Genomic DNA, 14,047 nt, shown 5'->3' on the forward strand with positions numbered 1-14,047 from the left:
TGACATATAACTGCGAGCTGAAGTACACAAATTTCCACCGGCTCCCCCAAAGTAAGACTTGCCGTTTTCCTCTTATACATTTAGTGGTTGCTTGTTTCCTCCCATTTACACCAGGGCTCCCGCGCTATATTTACGCCTCAAAGACAGCCCAAGTCGCAATATCATGCAAATTACCTTGTAAGTTGATAATAAACTTAGCCTATTTGGTCCTTGGCGTTCTACCGGCGGTGAATGCGCTGTCTGGACGTGGCGAAGCGCCCGGTGGGCCCACGAGCAATTTGTCAGCCACTGGGGCTGAGCTCATCCAGCAATGCTGACAGCGAGGCTCGCTCCGACCTTGCCCGGCGCACATGCTGCCCGTGACCTTTCCGCTCTGGTGACGCTTTTTAGACGCAGGGTCTCTGAGCCGATGCTGTAATACATTCGAGCCCGGTATTGACCGCACACGTAGGCAGGACGGACGGCCGACGCTGATCAGTGTTGTGGAAGCCGACAGCCTGGGCCGAGCGCCGGGGCGGTGCGCGCCGCAGTCCCGCCGCTAGCCCGCGACAGAGATGGAGTCAGTCCTGGATGCGGCTGCGGCCGGCCGGCTCCCGTCTGGCTGCTCCGACACCTGATGGACGAGTCGGCCGGCGGCCGCGCGGCAGCGCTGACCCCACCGCCAGCCCGCCCCCCGCACTCTCCGGCGAGATGGGCTCCCGCCGCCGCCGGCCAGCCGCCCTGCTGCGCAGCCGGACTGGCACGTGCCAATGGCCGCCGAACGGCTCTTGCGGCTGCTGGAAGCGGTGAAGCAAAGTTTTCTCATTAAAGGAATGGGACGCGTTTGCATTGCTTCCGGACGGTCCAGGCGCCCTCGGTCCCAGTGATGCCGGTGCGGGATTTGCAGCCGCAGGCAACAGAACATTAATATTCATGCGCTCGAATTATTAGGGCAAATTTCCTTGCTTATGTCGCAATGCCGGGGGTTGTTAAGGCCATGAGATTGCGCCTTCCTGGCTGGAGGAAGACATTGTACCGCAATGCCTGCATCTGTGAAGTTTTCATGTTCCCGGTCGAAACCCCCAGCGTATTGTTTCACCGCCGCACATCTCCGCGCCGTTCTCAATGCATACGCAAAGGGTTATGAGTATTGTCATGTGTAATGCGGTCCATACCAGATGGACGGTATCATACTGGCACGAGCGTGGTGGACATTTAGCCTGATTATGCTGCTGCTTACTTAATAATGCGATTGATCGAGAAGTTCGGCCGCAGTAACCTGACGTGAGTCGTAGCTTTACCTCCATTTTATGTTCTCGCCTGCATGTCATTTCAATTATGTTTAGCTTTACATGATAATGGTGAGTGCAGGCTGCAGTGGAGTGCGAATAACTCTCGGCTACGGGTAACCGCGGCGCGATTCGCAACCAGCATTGCATCCGTGTTCTGCCTGACAAAGCTGCTGCAGTGCGCGTATGTTCGACACAGGTAGCTCCTGATGTCCGTGGCCTCGAGAAACGACCATCGGCCATCTCCGCTCCCGTGCGCTGCTCGTAGGTTCGTTTCCGCTGGCCCCGAGCACAAATTACATGCAGACTTGTGCTTTCCCTGACAGAAAAACTAGCAACAGAGGCGTTATTTGTAGTTATGTAATGTAGAAATTAAGTCAGTGCTTGCTGAACGAAATTAGAGCTAAATGATAGTTCCAAGTAACTCATCTCATCTCAGTCATGACATAACTCATCAAAAGTAACTGAGCGAAGTAATTGTTCGGAAGCGATTTCGTATCGAATCAGTAAGAAACGGGCCCTTTTGACCCCAACTCGTATTTGCATTGACAAACCTTAGTGGGGATGAAGTAAACCGTGCAATGTAATCGACTGAAGTACGTGGTCATATGGACGCCAGTAGGATGTAGTAGCGAAGTGATCAGAAAGTAACCAGGTGACCTCTGAAGTCATAGTCAGAGCTCACTCAAGCTTTGCATGGTTCCCCAAACCATCACAGAACCATAACTCAAGACGAGCAGTAAAGTTCATCAGTGGTGCACTCCTGCTGACCTGGTCTGACCCTTCAAGTTGTTTCTTGACTTTCCACAATGGGTTGACTACAAACAGGAACTATCGCAGCATCTACCTCGTTCTGAGCACAAACCTGTAAGTGATGTGTTTCCGTGGTTAACCTTCCCACTGACGGGGAGGCGGGTGAGATAAGTATTCGCCACCCATGATCGTTTAGGGCATGATTGGAAAATGGCCTGCGCTAGGTTCCTGAAATTCCTCGCATGTTCTCTTGCATTGGAGTCATGAGTAAGTTGTGCAGTGCATTGGCGAAGAACATTTAGAACATATCCTAATTATTAATCACATTCAGGAACATGTTTTAATTCTTAGGCAACGTATCGTGGTAACGGCTGGCAATCGCTTTTTGTTTGATTCATTAATGTTGGCGTCCTGTGAATTATGTGGCTTGCTATTTAAAAAAAAAAATCTGAAAAATCGTGTAGGATCACCGGCAGGCAATTCTGAATTCACTTCTGCTATTGTTCCGATAATGGCATGTTGCCGAAATATCAACCGAACTATAGTTCCATTCCCCTGGTTTTTCTCCGAGGAATAACGCTAGTACTACTGTCTTATCTAAAGTCATGTGTACTCTGAACTGTTTATGTACAGGTTATTCCAGGTCACTGACTTACGGAAGTTTTAGTCTAAGCATGTCCGTCCAACAAGTGAGTGAACTTGGGGCATTTCAGCGATGAGTTGTGATCTGGTCTTTCTAGGAATCGTGGTCTTCATAGTTTGTTAACGATGCTACTGCCTAACTTTCCAACTGTAGTTGTGGTTATCATATGTCACTGACCTAGCGCGACCAATCTATCAACCCTGGTAACAACGTACTCTAGCAGCGTAATTACTACACCGTTTTAGAGACACCTATATTACTATATCGTTTTAGAGGCATCTATATTACTATACCGCTATAAAGACACCTATATTACTACCGTTTTGGAGACACCTATATTACTATACCGTTTCAGAGACACCTATATTACTATACCGTTTAGAGACACCTATATTACTATACTGTTTAGAGACACCTATATTACTATACCGTTTAGAGACACCTGTATTACTATACCGTTTAGAGACACCTATATTACTATACCGTTTAGAGACACCTATATTACTATACCGTTTGGAGACACCTATATTACTATGCCGTTTAGAGACACCTGTATTACTATACCGTTTAGAGACACCTATATTACTATACCGCTTAGAGACACCTATATTACTATACCGTTTAGAGACACCTATGTCGCTTCAGTAAACTGTCAGTTTAAGGCAGACTTGATGGTGCTGGTTTGTCTCTGATTCACGCAGTTTTATTATTTATCATCTCGCATGAGGCGGTCATCTCAGCTCCTGAAATAAAATCACGACTGCGTTCAGGTGATCAGCCGAGGTCATCTTAAGTCGTATCTGACGTAACCCAGATTGACCGTGACCTTGGACAGCTTTGGCAATGTGCAACCAGAACCATATTTTGTGCGCGGTGATAAACCATCCGACCTGCCTTTGTCTGTCTGCGAGTATCCATAATTCGGTTACGGACGATCGGCGTAACCATAAGCATTCTTCGGTTAACGGTTGATCGGAGCAGCAGCGTTCATTGCTGCTCCGATTCGTGCAGGGCTGCGGGGCGCTCTGGGAAGGCCGACCGACTGTTGCATTCATGTGGAGCGCGATGCTTTCTGTACCTTCTGAGCTGTTACATTCAGGAGCTAGAAACGAATGTTCGGTTGCATCGACGGATAGGACTGCAATTGCTGTATTACGTCACTTGCTCTCCACCAACATGTGGTCCACGCAGCCCGGGTTTCAAAAGGCATGGCCTCGACATACGCCAGACTTGGCCAAACACAAGACCCAGGCGACTGGTGCCGGCAACGAAGGCAGCACTAACTGGCAGCTGGTGCGGTCGCGATGATGCTCCGATACGCCAGGAATATTCGGAAGGACGAGACCTAACCAGAAATGACAAATGAGAGAGAGACTGGAATGAGGAAAAGAGACGTTTATCACAATGATGATGATAAGAATGATGAATTGGTTTGCGGTAGCTGATCGTTCCCTGCCGCTGCTGGCAGTGCTCGGTTAGATGCCGGCTTTTAGTTGTTTACAAAAGCCGCCTCTGGTTGTCCTTGGGCTAAATCATACTTCTGATGCTTGAGTACAATGGTCTCCGTGCTTGAACTTTCCATGACCATCTGGGACCGCCCGCTGAATTATGAGCCTGACGGGAGATGATGCACCGTCTCATTTTTCACGGTGAAAAGAACAGCTGCAATACACCCGTTGACCGTCCACTGTATGGTTCACTGGGTCCTCCATGGTCATAAAGACAGCGATAAATCAATATGAGCTCAAAGCTCTTATGTAGAGTTAATGACCTTCAATATTGGAAGAGGTGCTGGCTGAACGGCGTTGCAGTGCCAAATAGCTATTGTATTGACGGCACTCAATATTTGAGTAAGTATCCATCTACAATCTGAGTATTGGCAATTTCATCGTTACCCGGCACTACAACATCGTTAAACAGGCATCTCTTGGTATATTCATGGTTGTTCACTCCACATGAGAACTTTGATATCACTGTGCCGAAAAACCGGGAGTTGAAGGTCTCTTTTTTATATCAAGCACAATTTCAGTTACAACCCCGTGTTTCTGCCCTCAACACTACAGTCAGCGCAGGTTAGATCGTCGATAGTTTCGGGCTCTGTTGCCCTAACAATACGCGCGAGCAAATACACGTCATGGCTGAAGAAAAGTCGCTTTGCCCTAAACTTTTCTTATGGTGGCACATTAGTAGCACATTCAGGGAGAGCATGCGACATTCTAAGAAGACGATAGCCGGAGAAAAATATTGGTAAATCATACACATTTTACCGCCACGTGATCCAAACCATGCGTATTAAAGCCATCATTTTCATTCAGCGACAGGGTCGTATGTTAATTTGAAGAACCTTGCACCTTTGGATACCATCGTGAGCTCACAGACCTGAGAAGCTTTGCTCCCAAGCATAAACAGTAATGCAATAAAAGACGACCGCATTGACGACCGCATTGAACGTAGTCTGGCAGGTGACTCAAACGGTATGCCTGAGCTTAACATTGTTAAGATCCGCAGGAGCCCGATTTTCTCATCTCGATTGAGAAGTGGCATAGGCAAAACCAAGTTTGCAAAAAGCAAAGAATACAGAGTTCAACATGAAAACATTTGGTCTTCGACATTGAATGACCTCCGACCCCAGAAAGCAGCCTGGCTCAAATTCAGTACGCAGTTATTTTCCATGGACTGCTCTGCACCCAATTTCATGGAAATCTGAGGGGGCGAAGGCAAGACCTGGTTTATTTCACCTAAAAGGCGTGTGATTGTCCAATGACTGTAAATGCCGCAATCCGAAACAAACCACGGCATAGTTTTCAGAGTGGTGGCAAGCTGTCTTCGCCCGACTCCAGTGAGCCCGTAATGGCCTCCGATCCGGCTCTCTACCTCGCTTCATTGGGGCCCAGAGGAGGTTGCGGCCTCCAATGCTGTGTCGTCGGTGGCGGCCGCCTCCCTATTGGAGGATAGCACGACGCGCGTGCTCGCGAGCGCCAAAACCGTCGACCGACGCTCCGACGGCGAGCGGACGATAGTGCGGTGGGCGACCTGGACGACGGAGTGGACGGTGTAGTGATGACCTGGGCTGCAGTCCACATCAGACGGCCGTATCTGTAAACAAGCTGCGAAATGCCGGAGGGGAAATCCTGACAAGACCCTCTTCTAATCAAGAGTTTCCGACGCGGTAACCGGTCGTTTCTGAGGTCATCCACATGGACCCATACGCGGACAAACCGGTAGGTGCATCGTTCCTTCTCTTTGAACCATCAGGTGATGACGCAGGCCGTGCACACAGCTCTTCTTCCTCCCATTCGTTTCCGAGCCAATCAAGCTCGCCAGTAATTGCTTTTCCCCTGATTTATTGACTGTCATGTTAGTCATTGATTCTGTCAGCCAGAACCACGGCTCATCTTCGCTTCATCACCTTATGCGCGTGATTCTCTCCGGAACGCTTTTAATGCGATGAAGGAAGAGGCGTCAATGCCAATGTCCACTGCGCAACAAAAACCTTACAACGGGCTTCGATAACTAGCTACGGACGAGCGTTCCCGAGTGCATGGCGCCTTCTCCGATCTTTCTCTCCCCTTCACACTTCCTCCTCCTTGATGATGCGTTTTCTAAAGGCCCCGACGAGTGGCCGTGGCACTTCGACTATACACCGCTGGTGTGGCGCGCTGAAGACGAATTGGTTGGTCACTGCGATAGGAATGAGCGGGGCAATACCGGGAGGCCTGCTCCCCCCCCCCCCCATGAGTTATTTCCCTGTTCCCTTAGATGTGATTTTTAGAGCAATTTGGACGCGGTGACGGGGCGACAGAGGCTGTTCATCAGTTTCACACGTAAACCGACGACCACGTGAGTGGTGGCGGTATTGAAGGGTGTCAAGCTGCGCCGTCGGCGGTACTGAACCGTAGAAAACAACGCGAAAATTGATTCCACAGCTTATTCACCACTGAAGCCATCCATTTGACCTTGACATAAGACGGCTTATGAACAAATAACAGCTCTTTTCAACGTGTCTGTTACCTATAATTGTGGCTAGGCTATTCTACTTAGCGTTTAGACGGCTCAAATATGAGGTTTCAAGTATATACTTACACAACTTTCTCAATAGACATATCAATAGCTGGAAGGACAGAGTAGGTGAAGGCTGGTGATCGGGGAGGTGCCCAGGGAGGCTTTCTTGAAAAAAAAATATAACCAGCGCTCTACGTCCACACAAATACTTGTTTCACTCCGAAATACACCACAAAAAATACGTGTGGATTCTAGTCTCCGGCATCCCATTTGTGGTACAACCAGGTAAAAGACGGAATCGAACCGTACTTTGAACCCGGTACCTTCCCTTCACACTGCATGTCATTTGAGACTTCCATGACCACTGAGACAGCAGTCCTTTATCTGAAATGCTGAGGGCGATGCGTGTGCGTGCTGACCTCCAGTCTTGGTAGCTTAATCGTGTAAAATACCCATTACTCTCGGTAAGAAGTCTCATACGGAGAGCAGAGTAAAGTCTGCCGCTTGTGCTGCACATCCTGGACACATGCTGCCGACAAAGCAGTCGTGAAAAGTGAATCCATACGTCATGGGAGACCCCCATTTATGAATGACCCCAGCGTATTTATACGACTTAAGGGCAGCGTGGATTGCTGGCCCCGGTTTTAAGTCTATAGTGGTCCGATCAGTCTTCGAGACCGCAGTGTGTCTATCTGCGAGTAAGGGTGGCCACGCCTGTGCTGATCGGCTGAGATGAAATGCAGACGGAAGAATGTTGCAGCTAAGATCTTGTATAGCATCTGCCAGGTGGCATTTGATGTTGGAGAAACAAAACGTGGTGTTCGTGACCGCATTAACACACGCTCAGCTGGGGGGGGGGGGGCAACTTGATCCCCACGAATATTTGTCAAAGAGGATTTTCAAACGGCGGGGTCGTATTGGCGCCAAATTTCGCGCACTTGTAGACAAATAAATAGTGAATCTTTTGATATCAAACATTTAAATGTGCCTGGTAACGTCGCTGACCTATGGCCGGACAAAATCAGGTTATGGGTTCAGGGAAGGCAATTTCCAGGGAATCGTTCAATCTGGTGCAACAGCGGAGTGTCAGACGAAGCCATTCAATCCTTGAAATGGCATTTCAGACATTCAATCTCTGCTATACCCTCTTAGGTAACAAAACAATTTAATTAACAAGTTTCATTGACCTAGGTTCAGGTATGAAGGTCGCATCAAGGCCAAAGCCGACTTATTTTTTTTGCGTGAGAGCTTGCTGTATAGGGTAGTTTCCGGTGCTCATTTTGAATTTATTGATAACAGGGATCGCATCATACATACTCCATGGACTTCTTAAAGGTCAGAAACGGTCACTGACCTAACATGACCGAGGTCAAAGCTTTGTTTTTAGGAAGATATCGTCTAGCGTAATCCTTGACGCTTATTGAGAGTCAAGAATAAAAAAGCACCCTTGTATGATTTTGGTCACCCTTCTGAAGGCTGAACAGGGTCACTGACCTTAGATAAGAACCAGTGACCTTTTGCTCAGGATGAGTGTCTAGGTTCACGGCGATTGTATGGGAAGGTCTGGGACATTTTGGACCTCAGTTAGAAGTTTGACCTTTTCAACCTATTTGACCCAAAAGTCACCATCCAGTAATCTTAATTTGACACAAATGAGTTGACACACAGGCCTACACGCCCTGTGAATTTGGCATCTCTAGTTTCCTTCTCTTTTGTTAATCTCGGGGGTCAAACTGACCCTTAACGCGAGCGAAGGATATTCAACCGGCCACCCGGACACGTGTTAACGAACACTTTTCGAGGCGCACGTTTTTACGAAAAGCGTATAGATCACTTCTTGAACACATGTTGACTTGGCACTGGTAGAGGGAGCATGGTGCAACAAATACCAGCTTCCGGGTAGAAAGTTTTGCATCAGAAAAATGCAACACGAATGTTTGGGTACTAGCATTGTTCCACATCTGAAATCTTCGTCCGATGCTGAGCATCCGATTGTCGTCTTGGAACTTGGTTTAAGCAACGTTGTTTAAGTTATGCATGTTTTGAAATAGCAATCTTTTAATCGTTGTGACGAACACCGCCGCGCGAGCGGCGGTGTTCGTAAGCGAACTTGATATCCTCGCTGCAGGTAAAGCTCCCTCGCTTCCGCAGTTCACCACCTCTCAGTCCGCCGGTGTTTGGGCAGCCCTTAGCCCGATACCGTGCGATTGGTGCCAGGACCTGTGGACCTGAGTAATTGGTGTCTTCGTGATGTTCGCGCAGTATTCTTGGAATGTGCAGCTATCCAACCTTACAGTCGGTGCCTCGTAAAAGCCTGGAGTCATCGGGAATTTAGAGCATTCAGCCTTCTCCTTCAAAGTTGTCGCATTTCGCAGTCTGTTTTGCACCAAATCCATATTTCATCTCGTAAAAACCAGGCAACATACGCAGACTGCTCTAACATACGGATGAAGTGGCTAGGAAAACACAACAGTGCTGTTCAAGTGATTAGATTAGACGGGGACCACACCACGATCTAATTTGATACCAAATGTTAGTATACGAGAACTGGGACAAACGGGAGTCCTACGCGTGAACTGTCAACAGATCAATCAGAATAGTCGGTAAATGTTACCCTGAGAGTGCTTTGTTTCATCATTATGCACTTGCTTATCATATCAACTTAAGTGTACTTGCTGACTCGGTTCTATGGAACCATATCCTCACCTTAAAATAGGGAATATATACATCATGACAAAACACCACTTCCCAAGCAGGACTCGCGGCTATTTTGATAGATCTAACGACAAACGATGGGTGTCGTACCTTTGCGCCCCATTTTTCGTGGATTTCACATTTGGCACCAACTTTGGTCTCTGTTCATTGAACAGGAGCCTTGGACAGTGCAGGACAAATAACAATAATGTGAAAACGGCCATTAAGTTCCTATAGGATACTATCGGGTCCAAAAAGAGTGGCCGTTCTTAATGGCCGTTTTCACTAGTGTGAAAACGGCCATTAAGTTCCTATGGGATACTATCGGGTCCAAAAAGAGCGTGAAGCCAATAGCAATGTGTTGAGGTACTCGTGCATTGACAGCTCAGGGACAGTTTCTGCATTTCCTTGCCTAGGATTTTCTCTATGTGCATGGGGGAGGAGAGTCAAGTCAGCATTAGGGATGGGGGGGGGGGGGGGAGACGAACACTTCCGGAAAACATATAAGCGACGCCCCTGGATAAAAATGTGTGTTTAAAGTCTCACAGTGTAGTCAGGCCGCTCTGGAGGCTATGCGTAGTGATGGGGAGTCACGCGTGCCACCTAAACCGCAAAACTTTTGGTGTGTGCTCACCAAGTATGTCGGAGTGGCGTGAACTTTCTTCCAAGATGTTGGGCGGCACATGTTGCATCAGCTGTGCATGGGGCTTGTTATATTCGTAATATAATGTAACGTCAATGACGTCATTGATTGATTTACTGTTAATGATGGACTTACATGATTGCCATGGTTTATTGTCTCCCGTACAATGCGCCGGCATTTCCAGTAATTACGTAGGTCCGTAATTCCTACCTGATGAGCCGAAATCCCTTCGGAATCTTCGGAAATCGCCACTTTGACAGCAGTTGTGAAATGAACACTGGCTGATAAAAAAGCAAGGTTTTTTGTTTGTTCCACTGCAATCACAAAGAATCACGAAATAGCAGAGACGAGAGCATTTTATTTATATATCATAGCACACCCAGCCTGCATGCAATGCAATTTATTCCATGCAGTAAAAAAATCCATAAACCCAGCCACCCCACCATGCCTACACTTACACCCCCACCATGCACCATGCCACTTTGAGACACGTTGCCTCATTTGAAAGGGGTGCATTGAGAAGCTATTTGCCAAAAAAAACAAGACGCGCTCTCCAAAACGTTCACTTCTATCGAGCTGTATGTTATAGCTGCCTGAAGATATAATGGTATCAGTCTCCTCCTCAGTAGTCACCTGTGAGGTAGCTAAGAGTAAAAGTTGGTACAACTCTCTGGGTACCGAGATTAAGATGTAACCCGCTAGGCTTATATCATTTGATTGCTCGATAAGCTTCACAAAATCCTACCCAGCCCAATCCGGTAACCATTCCATGTGATTTTCCATGGTTTTGCCCAACTCATGAAGCCGTCTGTTTATGTTCCGATGGAGGCATCCATCCTGAACTGTTTTTCTTTCTGAGCACCTTCTCACTTTTCATCATAATTTATACGAGCTATGTGAGACGAAGATAAGGAGAGGCCTGCTGCCTATTGCCTTTGTATACGTGCGGAACGGAGGCAGACTACGTGTTTTTGAAGTTACAGATAATTACAAGAAAGCTCTCTCATCTCTAAGAGGTTGCGAAGTCGTTTCGAAAATATTCTTGAAAGTTTCCGTGCAGCCTAAATGTTTGTCGCTTTTGCTGAGTGCTCATTTGCTGAGTGGTCCAGCTTGTAAATGTGAGAAGGAAGGCAATCGATGAAAAAAATCAGACTTGAAATTCCTTGGAGTCTTAGACAGCTGCATTTCCTGTTGACTACATGCTAGGCCCAGCATTTGTCTGCTGGCAACTTAAAGCTGCATCTTGTGCAGTCTTGGTGGCATGCGTAGGTGAAATTTACACTTCATGCATACCCCACCTTTATTGACTCTAGGTTGCGATACTGGTACGCTATCACAACATTTAAGTACTGTGATAGACAAGACTAAATTGTCATATTTATTGCCATGAAAACAGCTTTAAAACAAAATCATGATTATTACACCGTAGGGTACAAGTCAGTAGCTATCAACTGTAATCTTACTCATCAATCTACGCCGTTTTTTTTTACGTCGCTCTCAGTTGAACACCGCCCACCACTAAAAAGTAAGCAATTAAGTCAACCAAAGCACCTATGCGACAACAAGGCTTCGTCGGCATCTTTTGCAACACCCAGTTTTGCCAGTTACGGCCCAGTCTACAGTTCTAAACAATAAACAGCAGAAACAACCTTTCCAAGCGGCGTGTCTCGCCCTCCGCGCCTGGATGTTCCCATCGCTGTCGTCCGGATGCCACCGCTGCTGTCGTCCGGATGTCACCATCGCTGTCGTCCGGATGTCACCATCGCTGTCGTCCAGATGTTACCATCGCTGTCGTCCGGGTGTCACCATCGCTGTCGTCCGGATGTCCCCATCGCTGTCTTCCGGATGTCATCATCGCTGTCGTCCGGACATCACCACCGCTGTCGTCCGGATGTCACCATCGCTGTCGTCCGGATGTCACCACCGCTGTCGTCCGCTGATGGCGACCGGCCGGCCGTGGCGAACGAAGGCACGGCGGAGCTCAGCAGGCGGCGTTGCCGGCCGCCCGCCGGGCCCGGTACTTGCCGTAAATCACCTCGGCTATCTCGAACACGGTCAGGATGGAGGCCGAGCACGTCCAGCCCAGCGAGCCGCCGATGTCGCACACCATCTTCCATGTGCTGTAGCTGAACTCCTCGGCGCGCTGCTCGAAGAACAGGTGGTTGTAGAAGACGCGCGTGCGCGCCGTCGGTCGCTCGTACTTGATCTTGTCCACGATATGTTCGTAGTGGATATAGCGGCAGGAGGAGAGGCAGCTGCAGCGGCCGCCGGTCCAGTCGGCCAGCAGCCGCTCGAGCTGCTCCGTGGCGCGACCATACTCGGCCGGCGTGCTGCACGGCCGGGCCGCCGCGCCGGCCGCGAAGGGCAGCGCGCAGCCGGCGAGGCGCAGCAGCTCGGCCGCGAAGCAGTCCGCTTCGCAGCGGCTGAGCGCGTAGCCGGCGTCCGGGCGGCAGCGGTGTTGTGGTCGCGGAATGTTGATCACCTCCTCGAGCAACACCTCGGCGTCCGTGGCGCGGCCTGGCTCGGCCAGGAAGCCGCGGCTGTGCACGGCCACGCGCGGGTCGTCGCGCGCCTCGTGCAGCAGCAGCTGGAACCCCGGGCCGCCAAACACCTGCCTGAAGCGGCGGCGGCAGCGTTAGTCACGCGGTTAGACATTACACATGTTGAATAGTGCATTGCTGTTATGTGTTATGTTATGTTATGTTATGTTATGTTATGCTATGTTATGTTGTGTTATGCTGTTATGAACAGTGCATTGCTAAATGCATTGCTGTTAATCTCGCGCCAAATCGACCTTGGCGCACCGCACACACGGGCAGGAGCATGCATATCAATATAAAAAGGCCCGAGGGTATGGTGGAAGCTGACCTTAACGTTCCCGAGCCCATCCCTACTCCTCACCCCAGTCCCTTAAGGCTTAATGGGGTCCCTCGGCTTTGCATACACGTTTGTGTCTTGAACCGTGTGTGGACGAGTCTTAACCTTGTCCGGGTTAAGCTCCCCATTAGGCGACACGTGAGCGCTTGTAACCGGAGCTGGGGCAAGCAGGCCGCTCGCCCCACGCCGCCCACCTCTCTGACGGCTCCGGGTCCAGCAGCTGCAGGTACAGGTGGTTGTAGACACCCGTTTGCTTCATGCTGTTGTTGTTGTGGTACGTCCAGCAGATGCCGTCCACGGTGACCACCTCCCGCCAGTTGCCGACGTCGAAGCACTGTATGCCGCGGCCGAAGAAGCACTCTGGCTGCCCGTGCGGCGACTGGTCCAGCGCCAGCAGCCGGCGGAGCTGGTGCTGCGTCAGCCGCCACACGTCTGCCGCCGTCCGGTTACGGTGTCCGACCAGCGAGGCCAGCATGCGGCGGGCGTGTGCGGGCGCCGGCCGCTCCCGGTTGTACTCCGCCAGGCCGAACTCCTTCGGACCCCTGCCCGTCTCGCTCAGCATCTCGGCGAACAGGCGCTCGACGGCGCTCAGGTTGAAGGTGTTCTTGTTGCACAGCGTGAGGTCGGGGAAGTAGAGCGTGCGGTTGACCAGCAGCTTGACGTTCATCTGGATCGGGTTGGCGAAGAGGTAGCCGAGCCGCTCGTTGACGGAGTAAACGAGCGCGGCGACCGACAGCGCCAGCAGCAGCAGCCAGACGACGCGGCGCCAGGTACGCGCCGCCGGATCGCAGATGATACGGATCGCCGGCATGCTCACCTCCTCCCAGGACTCGTCCGGCTGCGGCGGGGGCGCCGGTGGGGCGGGGCCGGCGCCGCTGCCGCTCTGGCGACCGTCCGCGCGCGGTGCCGCACAGCTGAACGTCGACCGCACGCTGGGGAAACGCCCCAGGCGGTCCACTTCCGTCTCGAACACCTTCGAGCGCCCCATGTCGCTCATGCCTGTCGCAGGGCCAACGAACAAAACGCTGTGACCACAGTGTTGCAAGAACGTTAGACCAAGCGCGTGTGAGCGGGAACGGGCAGACCGACCATGGCCCCCAACATTTTGACAACGCATGGCAAGAATCAATTCCGAAACTGACGGTGCATTGGCCGCTCCGCCACCGC

The 14,047-nt window shown here is 50.2% G+C and overlaps 1 protein-coding gene across 1 annotated transcript; it reads right to left on the reverse strand.

The window, feature by feature from the left end:
• Positions 1-11,326: 11,326 nt before the first annotated feature.
• Positions 11,327-13,720, reverse strand: LOC119111615 (acid-sensing ion channel 4-B). The gene is made up of 3 exons (XM_037235422.1): positions 13,075-13,720; positions 12,472-12,618; positions 11,327-12,333 (listed from the first exon to the last, which is right to left on the reverse strand). Exons 1-3 carry the CDS (start codon positions 13,689-13,691, stop codon positions 11,985-11,987), a joined length of 1,113 nt encoding a protein of 370 aa, XP_037091317.1. The 5' UTR covers positions 13,692-13,720; the 3' UTR covers positions 11,327-11,984.
• Between the last annotated feature and the right edge of the window lie 327 nt (positions 13,721-14,047).

This window comes from Pollicipes pollicipes, unplaced genomic scaffold (assembly GCF_011947565.3).
Source record: "Pollicipes pollicipes isolate AB1234 unplaced genomic scaffold, Ppol_2.1 Scaffold_7261;HRSCAF=8764_pilon_pilon_pilon, whole genome shotgun sequence".
NCBI lineage: Eukaryota > Metazoa > Arthropoda > Thecostraca > Pollicipedomorpha > Pollicipedidae > Pollicipes > Pollicipes pollicipes.

Excerpts from the sequence above, each read along its gene's own strand:
- LOC119111615 (XM_037235422.1), bottom strand. The coding sequence starts at position 13,691 with ATGCCGGCGATCCGTATCATCTGCGATCCGGCGGCGCGTACCTGGCGC. Across the intron at positions 12,619-13,074 it reads GACCCGGAGCCGTCAGAGAG|GCAGGTGTTTGGCGGCCCGG; the intron begins GTGGGCGGCGTG and ends CCGCCGCTTCAG. Across the intron at positions 12,334-12,471 it reads GAGGAGGTGATCAACATTCC|CACGCCGGCCGAGTATGGTC; the intron begins GCGACCACAACA and ends CCGGCCGTGCAG.